The 21367-nt window shown below is 42.1% G+C and overlaps 1 protein-coding gene across 1 annotated transcript in view; it reads right to left on the bottom strand.

Annotated features, from left to right (window-relative positions):
- Window positions 1-1424: 1424 nt before the first annotated feature.
- ANK2 (ankyrin 2) overlaps window positions 1425-21367 on the bottom strand; it is a 573506-nt gene continuing 553563 nt past the window's right edge. Inside the window, 3 exon segments of the mRNA XM_029608082.1 lie at window positions 1425-3771; window positions 14565-14656; window positions 20824-21006. Of these exon segments, the coding sequence (XP_029463942.1) occupies window positions 3588-3771; window positions 14565-14656; window positions 20824-21006 (459 nt within the window). The 3' untranslated portion in view covers window positions 1425-3587.

Raw genomic sequence — 21367 nt, 5'->3', positions numbered from 1 at the left:
TGCCTAACATTGGCTTGGGTGATTTTTTTTTCCTGATCTGATATATTTGTTTCTCATAGGGAAGAGGAGGAGGAGGAAGACTGCGACTGTGGTCTGCCACTCCAATCTTTCTGGGTGAAGTAAGGAAATATGACAAAGGCGTCATCCCCACTGCTCTGATTCTCTTCAGGGATAGGAGTAACACTTGTCCCCGCCCTTCAAAAGACAGCTTTATTTTAAGATGGGAAGGAATCCATTGTTGGAACATCATATTCTTTTCTTTTGAGGGGAGAGTGAGAGATGTGAAGGACTCCCTTGTTGGTGAAAAGCACTGTAAGCCGGATTTCAATAGATACGCGCGTAGCCGCACGTATCTTTTAAAATCCGGGGTTGGCATGCGCAAGGGGGTGCACATTTGTGCACCTTGCGCGTGCCGAGCCCTGCGTGTGCTGCCCGTTCCCTCTGAGGCTGCTCCGAAATCGGAGCGGCCTCAGAGGGAACTTTCCTTTCGCCTCCCCCCACCTTCCCCTCCCTTCCCCTATCTAACCCACCCCCCAGCCCTACCTAAATCCCCCTCCTAACCTTTATCCTGGAAGTTACGCCTGCCTCCGGGCAGTCGTAACTTGCGCGCGCAGAATGTCTGCTGGCGCGGCAGGCCCCGACACAGGCCGCTGTATCGGGACACTCGGCCATGCCCCTGGACCGCCCCGGACCGCTGCCAAGGCCCCAAACACGCTCCCGAGCCGAACCACGCCCCTGGCCATGCCCCTTTTTGCAAGCCCCGGGACATACGCGCGTCCTGGGGCTTGTGCGCGCCGCCGAGCCTATGCAAAATAGGCTCGGCGCGCGCAGAGGCAGATATCCTCAGGTTACGCGCGTATGTTATGCGCGTAGCCTTTGAAAATCTGCCCAATAGTGATTTTTGGGGTGACGGGCAATCCAGAGAACAAGTCTACCCACGTGCAGATCACTAAATCTGGTTCAATTCATCATTAGTAATTAGTGACATTATTCCAAGCATGGCTATTTCTAAGGACCCTGTGAGCTACGTACACCAAATAAAATAAATAAAAGGGAACTGCAGGTGAACTGTGAAGAGATTTTCCAGTCACAGCAACTTTAGGCAAGATTTATTATTTATTAAAGGATGTGCATTACTGCTGCCCATATAGATATATGGAAAATTATCCAGTGCACAACAGGCATTGCTTTCTTTTGAAGACATACCTGAGCTGTTAGATGCTAACTCTTAATAAAAAAATGCTATAATATTTAGTTTAAAAAGGGTTGCATGTCTGCATTCTAACAGAACAAACCAAAAGCTTGCTTTGTTCAAGGATCATATGCTACTTCCTTTATATCCAAATCACCAACACATCCCTGTAACCACTTCCATCTTCATATTCTTCAACAGTAAAATAAATACCCAAAGCAATACTACAACATTTAACACATGTACATTTTATTTAATTAAATCAGCCATTGTACACATTGCAGCTATGTATTGTTAGTGTTGTATTTTTAAGTTTTGTTTTTAACTAATACATGCCCTCATAGATATATTCAATTAGTGTTATCACCATGGGAACATGATGCTGATTCATCAACTTAAAATTCACTTTCTCACAGTACTCAAGTTCTTTTGATAACACAGCAAATTAAAAAAAAAAAAAAAAGAAATCAAAACCTGAAAATGGTGAATAACCATTTATGCTGTTACACAGACATCATCTGCACTGCAAATTACACAACAGAAAGGCTTTTTCTTGAGCCCGATCCAAGGCCAACCAAGGCTGTTCCTTGAGCTATGCTACGTCCTGAACGATCCATCATGGGGCCTCTCTCATTTTGGCAGCTAAAAAATTCTTTTGTCACCTTTTTCAGCCAACACCACCAGCTCAGCATCTTGATTTGTTTTTCTTGCAGAAAACTCAAACCCAAGACATCCTCAGTCGGGACATTTTAAAAGAGCAAGTTCCATTGTTTTATTTTCCACATTTTGTTTTTTTAAATCGAAGCACTGAGTGAGTCATTTCTGTATAAGAGCAAAAGGCCAGATAGTTTTGAAAAATATCAACTTCTGAAGGACTGATTAGGCTTTCCCACCCCACCCTTCTCTTTAGATATACTATTCTTTATAACAAATAAAGTGGTTTAAAATTTATATTGTTTATATGTATTTATATATATATTTATATATATATATATATATATATGGTATAAAGCTACACCGGGCCTACAACAAGTAGAATAAGGTATAGAAGACAGAAAATATTTCCTATTTTTTATATTTCCTTCTTTTGGAAAACAAAGTGCAGAAATGCTATTACAGTTGTCAAAGAATTAGTTTATGAACCATAAACAAACAACATAAAAGAACCTCAGAAAATTGTAAGTTTTAGCCCTGACAAAAATAATACAAATAAAAAAAAAAAATGGTAAGAAGTTGAAAACTGCTCGCTCAGTGCTAAGAAGGTTAACAAGCTGTTCATAAGATTACAAGAGCTTTCGCATTTTAATGCCACATGCATGTATCAGAAAAGAGACAATCCTGATGAACACAGTGAATTAGTTTCAGTGCTGAAGGTAGCTGACCGACCCTTTCTCCCATGTGGATAAAGTACACTGCAGTGGCCAGCAGAAAGTGTGTGGTTTGCTAAAGCAGTGATGAAAACCGGAAACTACTGTAGTTATAGCTGTTTAAGATACCCGGCCACATGTCCCATCTAACAGTTTATTATGCAAATGTACCATAAATATAGCTGCTAGCAAGTTGGTTACCTAATTGCTGAACTGGAGTTTTATTTAGTTTTTGTTTTCTTCAGAAAATCTATAAGGGGCTGTTAAAGAGTCCATTAAAAAGCATGGATGGCTACAGTCTGCTGTCACTTCACTTTAATGGTTGTACACTTTGAAGTTATTCACCTGCCTCCTGGAGCCTAGAACTGTGATAGATCACAACACTGGAAGTCCTGTGGCCATTGTGGGCTTGTAGTGCACCTTTTCACTGGATCTGTACTTGAAGTCGATTGTGTTAGCAATAAGAATATATATATCTATATAGATATAGATATACAAATCTACATCTATATATTATATTTATATATTTAATTAATCACCATTCAGCCATTTCGCTATATCTTGCGTTCCGTGATGCTGGGTGTAGCCATGATAGACAGCATCTGCAGTCGTGTAAGTCCACGCACTTTAGCTATATACAGTTTACATCTGGAGATCCCTTTCACATTGTTGATGTATAGTCATTTGAAGAGGCCTGTGGATGAAGTTGGCTTTTATAAATGCAGGTTCCCATTAGCTGGTGCAGAAGGAGAAGAACAACATGTGGCAATGTTAACAAGTTCCCAGTACATCACAAAGACAAAGATTTAGTGGATAAACCATCCAGATTAATGGATGCTATCTTTGGTCACAAATTAGCTAACAGTTAAAAATAAAAATAAGGAAAATCGATGAATTCATTGTATATGCAAAATTAGGAACGTCAATATCTTCCTGCGATTATATTAGATTTTTCGTTCTAGAGAAGAAAGTGAGCATTGCATAATGAATGGATATGTGTTTGTCTCGTGGAGGGATATAGCAGTTATTCATTTGGCATCTTGCTTCCAGTCCTCTCTGCAGAAATGACTAAGCAGCTGCTGTAGGTCATGCTGTAGGTCATCCTGTTGTAGGGCTTCTGGGACATCCTCCAGCTGTTCCACATGAACATGTTTTCCATGCTGGTCCTTCACCACAGTCCTCTTCTGTGTACTGGCCTTATTCATTATCGTCCTGAGGCAAGACAACATGGAAACAATCACTAGTCAGTTTTAAGACAGAAAATTGACTTTTGTCCAATCAAATATTAAGTGAATGTCCACAAAACCATTTCTTTATTGTACCCATTTCTAATTCTAAAATTAGGGAACACAATTACAGTATGATTAAATACTAGAGATGTGATTCGGCTGAACCTTTTGGTTCGGCCTTTGTTATCGGCCCACCGTGGGAAATTTTGTTTCCCACGGTTTGGGCTGTTTTTTTTTTCAGCTGTCCCGAACCGAAAAAAAAAAACCTGCCTCAACCCTTCAGATTTAATTAATTACAACTCCCCACCCTCCCGACCCCTCCAAAACTTGCCAAAAGTCCCTGGTGGTCCAGCGGGGATCCCGGGAGCGATCTCCCACTCTTGGGTTGTCAGCTGCCAGTAAACAAAATGGTGCTGGTGGCCCTTTGTCCTTACCATGTGACAGGGGCTTTCAGTGCCATTGGCCGGCCTCTATCACATGGTAGGAGCAATGGATGGCTGGTGCCATCTTAAAAAATGGTGCAGGCCATCCATTGCTCCTACCATGTGACAAGGGATGACCAATGGCACCAATAGCCCTGTCACATGGTAAGAGCAAACGACCATCAGCGCCATTTTGATTAGTGGCAGCTAATGGCCCGAGAGGGGGAGAATGCTCCTGGGACCCCGCTGGATCACCAAGGACTTTCAGTAAGCCTTGGGGGGGGGGGGGGGGTCGGGAGGGTGAGAGGTTGCAATTAATTAAATTTGAAGGGTTGGGGTAGGTTTGGGTTTTTTTTTCCTTTAATGTGCCCTTTCTCCCCCTCCAAAAAAAAACGATAAGAAAACCACACGAAATTTCATGGGTTTCCCTATCATTTCGTTGACCTTCCGAACCGCAATGAAATAAGAAATATCATCTATATTTCCTATTTCATTGCAAACGAATGCACATCCCTATTAAATACCTAATTGACCTATTTCGTAATGGATGAGCCACCTTGTCTAGCGACAGTCGTTAAACTGAAATCTCACACCTCCTACAACTATAGTGACATCCAAGAAGATAATTCCAGTTTGCTAAATATGAAGTTCATTATTTTAAGTAACGGAGCACCATTAAAACTATTTCAGTTTCTCTAGAGACTGTGCATGTTTGTTCCACAATGAGATTATTGTAATTATCAATATGTTTGGAGATATTTCCCTCTTTGGTCTGAGTCCTTTACTGGGGTAGTTTGGGCTGTCTGATACTTGCCTTCCCTTAATCTGGCTAAAAGTCTGGATGCAAGGAGCCCCACAGCACACCCACTTTTAGCTGGATTAGGGGTGTGCATTTCCAGGGATGTTTTTTGGATAGTTTCAAATCTACGCACTAGGAGGTGACTTTCAAACAACTATGCGTTGCAACATATATGCACATACCATACATGGCCACGCAAAGATCTATGAGAGTATTCTATAACTCGTACGTATTATAAAATACATGTATCTTTACCCTAGAACATATGCCCATATGTATGCTTATGTGTGAATTCATGCAATGCATTAAACACATGCACTTTTCCTACCTATTTTTTAAAAATATGCACACATATTACACATGCAAAAATAAGGCAGGTCTTATTTGCATAAAACCTGATTTATATGCGTAAACTGGCATACATTAAAACATGTGCATGAATAGGAAATTACCAGTTTACCAATTACACCACCAGTTCATCCATTCCTTCTCCAAATTACTGAGTCCCTCCTGGTTCTTCAGTGCCCTAACTCCCCCACCCCAGTTCACCCAGATCTCCCATCCAGGCAATACTACACAATAACCCAGCTTGATATCAATTCCACCAGATAATTAGCATGTGTAAAATTATGAAAGTAAGCTGCTAAATATATGCAGAAAATAGCAACTTACGTGCATTAAGAGAGAGAGATTTTAAAAGCCTTGTGCACGCAAAAACACATATGAGGCGGGGGGGGGAGACATCTTTAAAGAATTTTAGTCCTTATAAGCGATGAAAAGGAGTTGATTTGTACAATGCAGCTATTTTATTTATTTTATTTAAAAGTTTTATATACCGACATTCATCAATGATATCAATGATAGCTAGCAGAGAATACAGTGCAAAATCAACTCGTTAGAATTTTCATCGCTTATAAGGTCTAAAATTCTTTAGTGATGTCAATTTTACAATGAATATCTCTGAATGTGTCTGTAACACCCCCCCCCCCAAACCCCAACCAGCCTCCCGAAAATTCACCCCAATTCAAAGTGCCCCCCCTTACAATGGTGCATATATTGAGTGTCAGGATGAGCCCTATAAAGAGGCTCTCTCCTCTCCCCATGTGAAAGACTGCAGACATCCACGCATGAAGAGTAGTTTAAAACCTATACTTTATAAAATAGCACATTTATGGGCACATGGGCAGCCCTTTTACAATCTACCCATTTCTGCTGGCTCCATTCCAGAACGCCCCACTTTTATGCAATTAAATGTAAGCATTGTGACAAGGAGGGTGTCAGGCAGTAGCTAATTTCTGTGTCTTGCAGGAAGCTGTTTGTGTTTTTTTCCCTAGGGGTTTGAAGATCCTTCTATTAGTCCTGCTATTTCCTCTGTGAGTGTGCCAATACCAGGTACAATTGGTCTGGCAGGGTTACCAGGTTTCTGTATTTGGGGGTAGCATGTACAAGGTACCAACAGAGGGGCTGATTGGTATCAGGTTTTCTGGTTGAGACTGTAGTTGCTTTGGAGATGCTATGGGCACCAGAATGGCACCACTGCATGCCACAGGTTATTAGGTGGCATAATTTCATACACATACCCCTTTCATGAACCTGCTCCTGATATTTCATTCTATAATCATTAACACCTGGCTTAGCCTGTCATCCACAAAGTGCTAGATTTAATTAAGGAAGCTCATTTGATTATATTAATTTGAATGACAGGAAAAAGGATCAAGGCTGGATATCTGGCAATTTAAATCAGTCAGATGCACCTACGCTACATCACTGTGCAAAAACTATAATTTCTTAATTACAAACCACATGGACTTTCTTCCTTGGCTCTTTTTGCCTGTTCTTTCACTCCATCTATTTATGCCTATTTTTGTTGTCTTTTGATGTGTATAATATCCCAATCTCTCTCTCTCTCTCTACAGCCCACTTCTATCCAGCCCATTATTTTTCCTATTGTTCCCTCTCTTCTTCACTCTTAGTTGTAGCTCCCCTCATTTTTACCCTTGCATCCCATGCCCACCATATCTTCTCTCACTTAACCCTTTCTCCCCTTTATGCTTCTCTATCCCCATCTAAACTTAATTCAGTTATGGCCTGGAGATTCTACTTCTGACCGTAGCTCTCCTATTTAAGGTCAGCAGCTCAAAAGGAACCTTAAAAGAGGAAAAGTTGCCACTTGTGTATGCACTGCTGTCCCTCCCACCCCCATCACAGTCCAGGAGAGGATGGAAGTGCATAAAAGAGAGAATCAACTATCCTGCTGCTTTTACATTTCTATTATAATATGTAATCTCACTTCTAAATGATAAAGGTAGGGGAAGATTTTAGAATTGGCGCGCGCAGGGTACATTTGTGTGTGCTACCCGACGCGCACAAATGTACACCCGATTTTATAACATCCGCGCGCATGTTAAAAAATCCGGGGTCAGCACGCGCAAGGGGGTGCACACTTGTGCACCTTGTGCGCGCTGAGCCCTAGGGGAGCCCCAATGGTTTTCCCCATTCCCTCCGAGGCTGCTCCAAAATCGAAATCGGAGCGGCCTTGGAGGGAACGTTTCTTCTGCTCCCCCCCACCTTCTCCTCCCTTCCCCTATCTAACCCACCCCTATCTAAATCTCCCCCCCCCACCTTGTTTTCCATAGTTACGCCTGCCTCTGGCAGGCGTAACTTGTGCGCGCCGGCCGGCTGCTGCTGTGCCATCCCCCGGCACTGCCGCTGTGTCGGAGGCCTCTGTCCTGCCCCCGGACCAGCGCCCCCACCCACGACCCCGCCACCTTCCCGCCCCTTCTTCAAAGCCCCGGGACATACGCATGTCCTGGGGCTTGCGCCCGTCGCCGAGCCTGTGCAAAATAGGTTCGGCACGCACAGGGGCAGGTTTTCAGGGTTACGCATGTACGTTACACACGTAACCCTTTGAAAATCTGCCCCGTAATGTTTATCTTATGAAAATGACCATCATATTCAGCACAGACGATCATCTTAGGTGATCCCTGAAGAAGGAAGATTTCTTCTGAAATCCTGCAGTGTCGGGTTGCCCATGGGTCTCTATACCAGATATATTCATTGCAGATATCTTGAAAACCCAACTGGCAGGGATCTTCCAGGCTAGCTTTGGGAACCCTGCATTACATGGAATTAATGTGTGCCAGTTCTATGGCTAAGGTTGCAACACTGCCCACGCTGGTGAAGGTGGTCAGACTTGGGTGCACTGCCTAGGTATTCTTGGGCCCGGGAATGAAGAAGTTGTCTGCTACCATTGCAGCCCCTGCCAAGAAACTGGCAGCACCAAGGATGCCCCATTGGAGGAGGAGTCCCTCCTGCCTTGGGGCTGGTGAGGGTTCAAGGAGCCACAGACATGCCAGGGATAGAAGATAGAAGACATAAATGGCAAGAAGGAAAACAAATTAAATGATAAGCTAGCGCTCTTTAAATATAAATTGCCTCTACACAGTGGAGATTAAGGGGCCTGATTTATATGGAGTTTCTCCTGTTTTGTAGCTATTTCATAGGTAAAAAAAAAATCTTTTATAAATCATGCCCTAAGGAAGGAGGAGGACTTTTGTGGTACTCTCATATTTTTGTTGTGAACAGCATTAGAAAATGTCTACACTGAAGGATCAGTTGCAAGCCTGTAATGAGATGTAGTTCAAGTACTCTTTATTTCTGTTTCTCTTCATCCAGATAGAACATTAACAATCCTGCATGTGTCTATGTCTAAGGGCAAGCAAGAGAGTTTTCCTTATCATCATGTATTGTATCTGATATACCACTTGTATATGAAAAAAAATCCAGTCAATTTACACAACTAGATTACATACACACACACACATATATATATATATATATATTTTTTTTTAATGAAACATAAAAATATAAAAGGTAAATTTTAAAAGCCCAATACACCAAAACAGGGAGATATGCCCATGTCAGGATTTTAAAAGCCTCCTGGATATGTGCATACTTGCGACTACAGACACAAAAGTCTCAAAAAAGGGGCAGGGAATGGGCATGGTCTGGGCAGGGCATGGTCAATTCTGGATTTTAACTTGAAATTAGCACGTGAATACATGCACAGGCGCTTGCCAGGGTCCTCTGCCAAGTAACTTTACTTCTGCTATGGTTGACATGCAAGTTATAAAATAAGCACGCCCTTTCCACAGCTGGTCCTCACCTTTGGAACTCGCTCCCGCCGGACCTCCGCCAAGAACCCTGCCCTCTGGTTTTCAAAAAGAAATTGAAAACATAGCTCTTTAGCCAGGCCTTCCTGGAGAGATAACTCCTCTCACTAAGGCTCCCCTGGTTCATGTCAACTATAGACTAGATTCGTGACTCTAAGCCCTCTTATCCATACCGGCACTCCACATATCCCCCAGATCTTGGACTACTCCGGGAGACAAAGACTACAGGAATTTCCAATCTAACCACGGACCGTCACACAGCTACAAGTCACTTAGTCCCCCTATGACTCCTTTTAAGTTAAACACCTCAATGCACTCTGTAATCTTCCTCCCTCTTATCCTGCTCGCTGCTAAGTTAGTTCTCTCCTGGCATCCATCAGTTATGCCACCTTTCCCGTCCCGATGGCATTTTCCTTAACCTGCCCACTTGCTAAGTTAGTTCTCTCCTGTTATCCATCAGTCACCCCTCCTTTCCTGTCCCGATAGCATCTTCCTAAAGATTATTTAGAAGCTCCATTAGGCATAGCCCTTTGTTGCTATTGTTTATTGTTTATTATCGTTGTTACTGTTATTATATTATTACTTTATTTTTACTATTTTACGTCTAGTATTATTATATTGTTATACTATAGTGTATTCCTAATGTTCCACATGTCCTTTGTTTCCGCATCTTCATTGTAACTCATTTTTCATTGTATCCGCCGTTCAGTTTCATGTAAACCGGTGCGATATGTATCCTATACAGGAACATCGGTATATAAAAATTAAAAATAAATTAATTAATAAATTAATAAAATGTAGACAACTATTTTAAAATTCAATACATTCAAACCTTTTATCTTTAAACACTGGTAACAATTATATTTTTTTCTCATAGGTATTTAAGCCAAAACTACTAAGTCAAATAAGTATTGTCTTTATATTTCTCTTTATTTTATTCTATTTTATTCACAGCTAGTATTTTCAAGAAATTGAATCTTTGTATTAAACTTCTTTTAGGATTTTGTGGTACAGAGTCCTTTCAGATAAGTATCCTTTTTTTCTGTGTCTCTTTGTTTTCCTCTTATAGATTTTCTCTTTTTATGTTGTTTTGCTATTTAGTTCTCAAAACACTGTTAATCTGGCCAGATCTAGTATGTCTTAGATGGTCCTTCTTTGTCAAAGCTCTAGGATGATGGTCTCTGTTGCAACAAGCATCTAAATGATTTGTACGGTGGCAGTGGATGTAGGTCCTTTTTTCTGTAGCATTCTCTTCTCCATGGTTACTGACTCCCAACTGTACAAAATCAATGCAAAGCCTAACTTCCTGATTTACTATGAAAAATAAAAAGATAATCAGAAATTCTTGTCTTAAGTTTTACTTTACAGGAATAGTCCTTGTATTTCCACTCATTCCTTCTCACAATCTTCCTCAAATTTCCCTCTATTAAGGACAGGTATAATATTCTGCAGAAATGTAACTGTGTTTAGTGGTAGTGCTGGCTTCTCCCATCTTCTGTAAAGCTGTTTCCTTAAAATATATTACAGTCCTTGCAGAATTAGTTTATGATGGTTGCTTAAAGTGAACTTCAACCTTAAGGTTAACTTTAATGTACCGATTGTACAGCCAGCTTAGATATTTTAAGCTTTTAGAAATATAGGGGCAGATATTCAAATGCTACTTAGCTGGATAAATTAGATTTATCAGGCTAAGTGGCTACCGCTGAATATCCGGATAAGTGACTTACTAGCTAAATAGTTAGCTATAAAATCAGTGGGCAGTCAGTGAGCATAATTGGAAGGTGCTATCTATCCGGCTAACTTACGGCTGGATTTTCTAAGATCGCACCGGTTTGTGAATCATGCGGTAATGGGGAGCGGGGGCGAAGCGGGGGGCGGGCCTGCGAAAGCCAGCAGCAATCACACCACCGCGGTGTTATCACTGCCGGCTTTTGCACCCAATAGCACCACCATGAAAGGTGGTGCAATTGGGCGTGCTACTCGTGGTGATAAGGGGTCTTACCTTTTCACCACCAGCAAAGTTTCTGCAGCATCGGCCCTGATACCGCCCCAACTCCTCCTCTTCCATGTCCCGGCGCTGCCCCCACTCCGCCCCTATCTAGCTATCGCATGCAAAAAGGGACTTTTCGCGTGTAAAAAGTCCCTTTTCGCGTGCGATAGGGATAGAAAATGACCCCTTCAGCCAGATAAGTAGCAATATTGAGCCTTATCCAGTTAAATTAACCGGATAAGTTAGACATCACCCATAGCAGATCTAAAATTAGCCAGATAAGCTTATCCGGCTAACTTAAATACTTATCTGGGTATTTTCAGCGGCTTTGCTATGCTGCTGAATATCCTGGGTATGTTAGCCAGATAAGCTTTATCTGGTTCACGTATATAGCTGGATATATTTTAATATTGGGCCCTTTATTGCTTTATGTTATTTATTTGTTGTAAATGTATTTTATATTTCATTAATGTTTAGGGTTTTTAAAATATGTTTGAATGTTATTTTATTATTCACCACTCTGATGTTGTTTTAGAAAGGTGTTTAGAGAAATAATAAAGTAAACTAGTTTAAATGTGATGTAGTCAAGGCATCTTGCACAGTTGGATTTAAAAGCTGTTTGAGCAAGCTCCTGGAGGACCAGACCATGAACAATTAATAGCTAAGTGGGCACAGAGAAAGCCACTGCTGTTCCCTGGCATGGCTCTAATCTATGGGATCTGTTGGGAACTTCTCAATTACCCAAACTTGTCATTGTGAGAGACAGGATTTTGGGCGCAATGGACCTTTGGTCTGGCCCAGCATGACACATCTTATGTTCTTATGGCTAAATTTGAATTTTCTTGTTAATATATATTAACACATGGCAGTACAGTTTGTCTGCCATGGGCAGAATATGAGCTTTATAAATAAATAAATAAACATGTTAAGACTATATCTCTCTGTCTTTCCTGTCTTTCTATTCCTCGAATTAAAGAAAATGAAAATTTAATAGCTGTACAGAAGATAGGAGGAGTCAACGCTACCACCAAAATACATTTTTATGCTCTGCTCTTTCTGTCAAATGGTGCACCTCAACTTTAAAACCTGAATTTATTATTATTTTTTTTTTCCTCCTGCTCCTTGAACTTCCAGCTCAATTAAAACTGGCCACTGTTGAGAGACAGAATTAGTTTTAAGATTTAGTATCATGCTTAATATATTTATTCGGGGGTGCTCAGATTCCATTGACCATGGCACTATCAGAAGGGCATGGTCTCATGAATAGACCGGTGAACTCTGGCACTATAAGTTCATCTCTCTTTTGCCACTGATATGGTGTGGTCTTGGGCAAGTTATTTTTTCCTTGGTTCTAATTTCCCTAACTGGCTGTACTCTCATGCAGTCTGAAAGGCAGAAAAGTATAGCCAGGACATCCTTTCCAGAGTTATTCCTGAAGCGTTCAGTTGTCGTTTGTTGAGATTCATTTTGAACATGTCTACATCTATCTAAACTGAGTTGATATTCAGTGCCACTTAGCTGGATAAATTTGGACTTATCTGGCAAGTGTTGCTGTTTCAATATTTGGCTGTGTTTAGCAGCCACTATTTAGCTGGATAATTATTTACTGTATCTGGCTAAATAACAGGCAGGATGAGGGTGTTGCAAGGTGGCGCTACTTATCCAGCTAACTTACTGGGTCATTCATCAAGCCACGTTAGGGCTCTAACATGCGTTATATCGCGCATATCGTGCAATATACACAATGTTTTGTATGTCCCCACACAGATACCTTGCTCTATTACAATGACCGTCTTTGCATGTGATTTGCATGCATGAATAATGCAAATTCACACAAAGAAGGTCATCACTAGGCAATTTAATGCAAATATTTTATCGCAGCCAACCGAGAAGGTGGTCAGCCATGATAAAATAACAACATCTCCCTAGTAAGCGTTAGATGTGCAGCGGGAGGCCCGGGACCCTAATGTGGGTCCTGAGGCTTCTGACGCACATTTAACGCCGCTGGGAAAAAAAAGGTGGCCAAACGGGGATGTTGAGCTGGGGTCAGTGGTGACTAGAGATGTGAATCGTGTGATCGATCATCTTAACGATCGATTTCGGCTGGGGGGAGGGAATCGGATCGTCGCGGTTTTGTTTTTTTAAATATCGTGTAAATCGTAAATCGGGGGAGGGCGGGAAAACCGGCACACTAAAACATCCCTAAAACCCACCCCGACCCTTTAAAATAAATCCCCCACCCTCCCGAACCCCCCCAAAATGTCTTAAATTACCTGGGGTCCAGTGGGGGGGTCCCGTTGTGATCTTCCACTCTCGGGCAATGGGTGTGTTGATAGAAATGGCACCGGCGCCATTTTGCTTCCTGTCCCCCGACGTCACGAGCGTAGGAGATCGCTCCCGGACCCCCGCTGGACCCCCAGGGACTTTTGGCCAGTTTGGGGGGGCCTCCTGACCCCCACAAGACTTGCCAAAAGTCCAGCGGGGGTCCGGGAATGACCTCCTGCACTCGAATCGTGTTGCCGTACGGCCGGCGCCATTTTGCAAAATATCAACACACCCGTGGCCCGAGAGTGGAAGATCACAATGGGACCCTCCCACTGGACCCCAGGTAATTTAAGACATTTTGGGGGGGTTCGGGAGGACGGGAGATTTATTTTAAAGGGTCGGGGTGGGTTTTAGGCATGTTTTAGTGTGCCGGTTTCGCCCTCCCCCTTTCCCTTTCCCCGATTTACGATTTTTGACGATAAATCGGGGGAATTCCTATTAAATATCGCCTCTAACGATTTTTGACGATTTAAAATATATCGGACGATATTTTAAATCGTCAAAAAACGATTCACATCCTTAGTGGTGACCCCCATTTCAACCTGGGGCTGCTGGTTAAGGCGGCCCTGACTCCCCTAAAATAAAAACAAAGTTTTAAGTATATGAACAACAGTGGCCCCCCTGATGTCCAAGACTCCCTCCCCTAGTCCCCCCAGCCTCCCCGACAGATCAAGACCCCTCCCCTTCTCCAGTCACCCTGCTAGCACAGAGTCCCCTGACAGATCGCCGGTTATATTCAGTGGAGTGGCTGCGCCACTAAATAAACTAACTAAGCTAGCCAGATATGTATATCTGGCTAACTTGCTCAGCCACATAGTGGCTAAATATAGACCCCACTGTGCTCTGGAGAAAGGTGCTATGCAAACAAGACAAAATGCTAAATTGTTCTTCGGGAAAAGAAGTTTTTCAAAGTAGGGCTCATCTTGATTCCTAGCATCCAGTCCAATATATTCAGGGATTTTATTTTAGATATCACCTAGCATCATTCTTTAAGCAATATACGTTTCTTTCCACATGCGTGTTAGTTAATTTTCCACTGCAGAAACAAACAGTCATGCCAATGCAAACCTTTTGAAAACTGATCCATCCTCTTTTTGAACCTCCTTCTCTATTAAATTGGGAAGGCTCACTTTCATATGACTGCCTGTATAACTCAAAGCCTACAGCAAAAAAAGTAACCAAAAGAAAGGATTACTGTGCTCAAACATTTTCACTGCAATTGTATGAAAAGTACTGCTAAAAATTACATAAAATTGAGGGTTTTATCATAGTTTGGCCTGGATTCACTAAGCTGCGATATCACGAGTTAAACAGCGTGTTAAATGCCGTCTATCGTGTGATATCTTCATATCATGGCACTATCGCATGATACAGCAGATGATGTCCTCCCACTATGGAAAAATTGCCTAATGCATGCAAAGCAGCTAATGCATAGGCAACCTATAGTGGTAAAATGTCAGCCCCCTTATTTTAGCACATTAAAGGGAGGTGTACTTATTTTCCTGAGGAAGCATCGGGCCACTAACTTGGGTCCCTGACGCTCCCACAGGAAAATTGAAGTGCCAAAGTTTCCAATGCATACCTCCCCTACAGACAAAAAAAGATCATGCTAGGGGTCTTCAAAGACCCCCACCCACCCCCACATCACGTTATGATGTGGCACTGCCCCCCCCCCCCAAATAAAAAAGATTTCAGCGATTCCAACTGCACAGTGATGGCTTCCTTCCTTCCCCACCCCCTCTCCATACAATGGAAAAATGCACCGTAGTTAAATGATCTTTCCCCCCCAACAGCCTCCAATCCAAAAAAATTACAATCCCTGGTGTCACGTGATGGGGCAAGGTCTGGTCACCATCAAATATCTCTTTTTGCATTGGGGGTGGGGGGTGGAGGAACTCCTAGATACCAGGGACTATGAGTTATTGGGATATGGGGGAGGAACGAGCTGGGATGGGGGGGGGGAAGGTCTTTTTTCCATTGTATGGGGAGGAGGTGGGGAAGGGAGGGCGCCATCACTGTGTGATTGGAATTGCTGAATTATTTTTATTTAAGGGACCAGTGCCACCTGAGAAGGCAGTGGAGGGGTGGGCGAGGGTCTCAGGGTGATTTTTTTGTGCCTTTGGGCCTCGGGCTCTTTAAGCGATGGCAGCCCCGGCCAAGTTGGGCTGTCATTGCATGAGAAGGCCCCTTACTGCAGCATAATTTTTTGATTTGTTTGTGCTGCAATAAAAAAAAAAGAAAATCGCACCATCTTAATGTGGAGTGGTCAAATATCACGGAGATGTCCTTCCTGCAATATTTGGCCTGTCCCTCCAGAAACTATCAGGGTGCAATGAATCTCCTTCTTTGTTTGAAACTAATGATCTGATCTTGTGCCTTATGATATATGCAGTGGGAATATTACCTTAATAAGAATATGCCTGAAATATCCTAGTACAAATGTAATGGCACTGCAGATTTTCTTCCAAGCAAAAGCATTTGAAATAATCTGATGCCAGTTTAAACCTACAAAGAGGTCTGTTTTTAGCTCATCTTGGAATGGAGATCAAATACATTGTGGAAAAGCTCAGCACAGGTTAGGTATCAAATAAATAAAGGTATCCATGTGAAGTGCAAGAGCAGTCAGCTAAAGCAAAAGGAACCATTGTAACAGAAGGACAACTAATCTTTATATTAAGAAAGAAAGTTACAATAATAATAATAATAAAGAGGCCTGCAAAGTTTTACAAGATCAACATTCAAACGGTAAAAGATCTCAGAAAAAGGAGGACAAAGTAAAGTATCTGGAAAATCTGAACGAAGCTGAATACCCCCACAGAGGAAGTGCAGGGCAGGACTGAAGCTCGACTTCTGCCTATCCAAGTCATTCTCTGCAGGTTGAGCACTTGCATTCTGGGGCTGGTAGGGGCCCCAAGCTGTGAGCTGGATACAGGCGCTAGTTGGAAGCTGACACAGGTACTGGTTAGGAACTGGAGACAGGTACTAGCTGGAAGGCTGGACACACACTACGGGCAGGGGCTGGATACAGACAGACTGAATGCAGGGACTGGATGGGGCTGGATACAGGATACATGGCAAAGACAGGAAGCAAGACAGGACTGGGACAAGGACAGGACAGGACAGGACAGCACAAGACTGGACTAGGCAGAACAGGCAACAGTAAACAGGGAAACCCAATAGGGCACAAGACTGGCTAGGAGAACCTAGCAGGCCCGGAGACTGCAAGGCAAGCAAGACAAGGCCCACACAGCAAGGCAAGGAGGCCTGGGAAGTCACAGAGCAAAGCAAGAGGCCACAAGGCAAGGCAGGATAGTAAGGACAGGATGGCCAGGTGAGGGAGCCAAGATGACTTGATGACAAGGCACCGAGGTATCGAGCAGACTGCATTAATTAGGACTGAGGTTGAAGCATGGTGTGACCAGTGAGGATGTGACTGGCAAAACTGTGCGTAAAGCTTGCTGGAGGCCTCTGCTGGTGCAGAGGTGTCAAAGCAGGTAAAACCAGGGCATGGTGAGGCTGCACAGCAGGCAAAACCGTGACAGAAGCAGGGAAGGTAGTCAGGACATCATAGACACAAATGGAGATAAAAATAGCTATGGCAATAAACCAAGGTTACACAACTTTATTATTTTTAAATTCAGTGCTGAGAAAAAAGTTTGTGAACCCCCTAAGATGGTTTGTATTTCAGTACAATTTACACACAAAATATGATTAGATCATAATCTACTGTTAACCCTGTCAGGGGAGAAAGATAACCTTATTGAATAAATAACTCAGACAAAAAGGATGTATTTTAATTATTTATTCAGCACAAAGATTCAACCATAAGTATCCTTGTGTGAAAAAGTATCTGAACCCTGCATTTGGCTACTTGTAGTGTATCCTTGAGCAGTTAAACATTTCCTGTAACTGTTCATCAGTCTCTCACATCATCCTTGAGGAATTTTGGCCCATTCTTCCATACAGAATTTTCGATTCTGGAACATTTGAGGGCTTCCTTGCATGAACAGCTCAGCTTCAGTTCATGGCTGGATGACTTGAAATAATACACTAGAATTTTTTTACTTAAAGTAGAATTCATGCTTTAATCAGTGATAGCAAGCAGTCCCACACCATGATACCTCCACCACCATGCTTGACATTTGGGATGAGGATCTTATTTTGGAGGGCTCTGTATGTTTTTCGCCAATCTAAACGCTTGTTATTATGACCAAAAAGTTCAATTTTTACTCATCTGTCCAGAGAACATTGTTCCAGAATTCTTGTGCATCATCCAGATGCTCTTTGGTATACCTGAGGTGGTCTTCAAGATTCTTTGCAGAGAGCAGTGTTCTCTTCCTAGCTATCCTCCCATGAACGCAATTCCATTCAGATTTTTCCTGATGGTTGATGCATGAACCCTCACATATGCCACAGTGAGAAAGGCCTGTAGATCTTTAGATGTTAGTCTGTGGTTCTTTGTGACTTCATGGATGATTTTCTGATTTGCTCTTGGAGTGATCTTGGCAGCACGATCATTCCAGGCTACAGTTGCTATAGTTTTCAGCTTTTTCCATCTGTAGACTATCTGTCTGACAGTGGATGGATGGAGCCCCAAATTTTTTAGAAATGGTCTTGTAACTTTGTGCAGACAGATGATCATCAACTACTCTTTTTGTAGCTCCTCTAAAATTTCTTTTGATTGTGATATGATGGGTTCCCATTAACGTCTATGGTGAGCACCAAACTCAAAATCTTTTGGAACTTTATAAAGGACAGGATGCCCAAAACTCAGTTGTGCAGATTTACTCTGTAGGGTAGTTTGTTTGTCACTCTGTTATTTAAGCACCTGACTTTAACTAGCCAATTAATTGTGCTAAGGAAACTAGGGGTTCACCTATTATTTCACACACATGATGATTCTTAATTAATCTTATTGTTTCTACTTTGTACATTATTGTGTCTCAAGAAATTGATATGCTTTTTACTGCACAAGACTGAATTCAATTAAACAAGGGTATAAGAGTAAGAACTTGTAATTCCCATTATTAAACTTGGGGTTTACAAACTTATTTACAGATATCTGGGAAATAAGGAAATACAAATAAGGGATTGAAAGCATGAGAAGAAAAGATGAGGAATGGGTAGAGGGTGACAAAGAAAAAGCAGAAATGCTAAATACTTTTATCCAGTATTCACTGAAGAAGGATTGAAGAGGGATCATACATAGATGCCACGAGTACCTATGGTGACAGATAGGTACTACTTCATTTACAGAGTCAAGGGTTTGCATGGAATTAGTGAAATTGATAGTGGACAAGCCAATGGGGCAAAATGGGAAGCCTAAACAGCTTTTGCTTGTTCTACTGACAGTTCTGTTCAGTCTTTGGAGACAGGAGGTAGTTCCAGAGGACCGGAGGTGAGCAGACATTACCTCACTTCATAAAAGCGGAAACAGGAAGGAAGCTGACAACTACAGGCCAGACAGCCTACCTCTGTGGTAAGTACATTTATGGAATCATTACTAAAGGAAAAGACAGAAGAATATCTCGCATGCAAGAACTAGATTGTGATAAATACTGCTTGAGGTATTCAAATGTTTCAGTAAAATTTTTGACACTATTCCACCCAAAAGGCTCATAAAGACACTGAGCCACCTGGGTATGGGTTTTAACAGAGATAAATGGAATTAATTCTATAGAGAAGAGAATTATCAATGGAGTGTCTCAGAGATCAGTCCTAGATCCAGTTCTGTTGAAAATGTTTATACTGCAGACAGGGTTGGCTTCAAGGGTGCCATCACTTCAGGAGAGTGATGGTGATTTTAAAGCATGGCATCACCACTTAAGACGTACTGCAAAAGGGGATGCTGTCATCTGAGGTGCTCCGGGGGATCCTTTCTAGTCAGGGAGTGTGTTCTTCCTGCTGTTTGCACAAAACGCTATCAGTTCTAAAGCCAGCCCTGACTGCAAGGGGGTTGGTAGAAAAAGTTTGATTTTTGTAGATGATACAAAAATCTACAACAAAATGGACACTCTAGGCAAAATCTAAGAAAGAGTTAGAAGTGGTGAAGAATTTGACAACTAAGATTTATTGAAAAGAAAAGCATAGGCAGGTTCTTGTGGCCTGGTTTTGGCCTCTGTTGGAAACAGGATGCTTGGTCTGACCCAGCATGGCAATTTCTTATGTTCTTATAAAAGAATCTTTAAAAAAGGAATAATAAGAGCAGGAGACTCCATCCGCATCTCTACAATCACTGGACCAGGACAGGCTGGGTGTCTGAGAAGATGTTTAAAGGAGGATTTTTCAGTAAAGTTGGGGACACCTCTACTAGGATTCCTGCACAGACGCTGGGAGCGTTTATACAATTAAGATCACCATGGGCTCTACCCGGAAGTCTGGTAAAAGGACACCTACCTACCCAGAAAACCAGATGTAAATTCACACTTCTGGATAATGGACTTTAATTTATGAGCATTAATTAGTAAACTTTATTTTAACACCCGGATCTGGTCCTGTCTGAGTTCTAAAGCCTCTCACCTCATAGGAAACATCAAATGACTACACACACACTGGTGACCTTTTCCCATCGTCTGGGCCATGTGAGAGCTTCCACCCCATAAAACCCCATAAAAAAAGAGTCCCCCCCAGGGATTAAGAGTCAGAGTGGGATGGAATGGTTAGGCAGAACAGCCCCTGAAGAAATAAATTAGTTATGTGCCTTTAGGAGCAACAATCCTCCAGAAAAGGGATTACATATAAATAAATATTTCTTCATCAAAACGGTGAGAAAGATAAGGAATAGCATCCCAGTGGAGGTGATAAAGGCCAAAACAGTAACTGAATTTAAGAAAACATGGGATCCTTTGTTGCAAAGATGTGAGGGTAAAATCTTAGATTGGGTAGGCTCTGAGTTGGTGCATCAGGAAAGGGGCAGACAAGATCAGCCTCATATTGTATGTTGTATATTGCATTTGCCATCATATTGTATGTTTCTATGAAGGTGACAAACAACAAGGACAATTAAAAAACAGCAATTATATTAACCCATGCCCATATGCAGAATACAAAACAAAATAAAGTAGTGAGCTCTCCTTGGGGAAGAGGTGAGCGTTTTAACACAGGCAAACATTAGCTCCTTCAGCAGAAAGTTCCAGAGAATGCCTTGCTGGCATTTGGAACCAACCTGATTCCAGAAGCAACGAGCAGATCAGATCTCAGGAGGCAGGAGATATGAGCCAGATTCAAGTCTTTGCATATCAAGTATAAAATACAAACAGTGGCAGGTAGTTTTAGTAGTTCAATTAAATATTCAAAGCACAGGCACAAGACAGGGAAGGCATTTTACCTCTTCAAAGTCATCTTTGGCTGATGGAAGGTCCGTGACTAAGCTGGGGTCTCCCAGATGCTTTTCTGTTCTGTCTCCATACACCACAGTTTTCTTTATAACTTTACTGACTTTCCGTCCTTCTACTGGTTCAGAATGAAATTCTACATTTTCTGATAAAACCTTGGATTCAGAGAAAGTTACCTGGTAATAAAAGAATTTGATATTACAATACTTCAAACTGGGACATTCTGTAGTTTTTAGAAGTTTACAAATTTTTCTTAAATTACCTGCTATACCGAGTACTTCAGAAAATGCATACTGGCCATTTTGAATATTCAAAAAATGTTTTTTTTTACATCTTGTAATGCAACACGATGAATGTACCTTAAGGGTATTTTGCACCCACCTGCCTTTTGTAATGTTTGCTAGTTGCGGGGTGATCACGCAACTGGCAGCACTCACCCCAGGATGCCGATGGCCCTCAAAGAGGCAGGATTGCCGCTATGATGCCGTCTGCAACACTGCTTCCTGGGCTCCCTTAGGAATGTGTACCCGCAGCGTG

Source organism: Rhinatrema bivittatum, chromosome 1 (genome assembly GCF_901001135.1).
Source record: "Rhinatrema bivittatum chromosome 1, aRhiBiv1.1, whole genome shotgun sequence".
Classification (NCBI taxonomy): domain Eukaryota; kingdom Metazoa; phylum Chordata; class Amphibia; order Gymnophiona; family Rhinatrematidae; genus Rhinatrema; species Rhinatrema bivittatum.
Note: the sequence above shows the minus strand (reverse complement) of the source record. Positions and strands in the feature narration are given on the sequence as shown.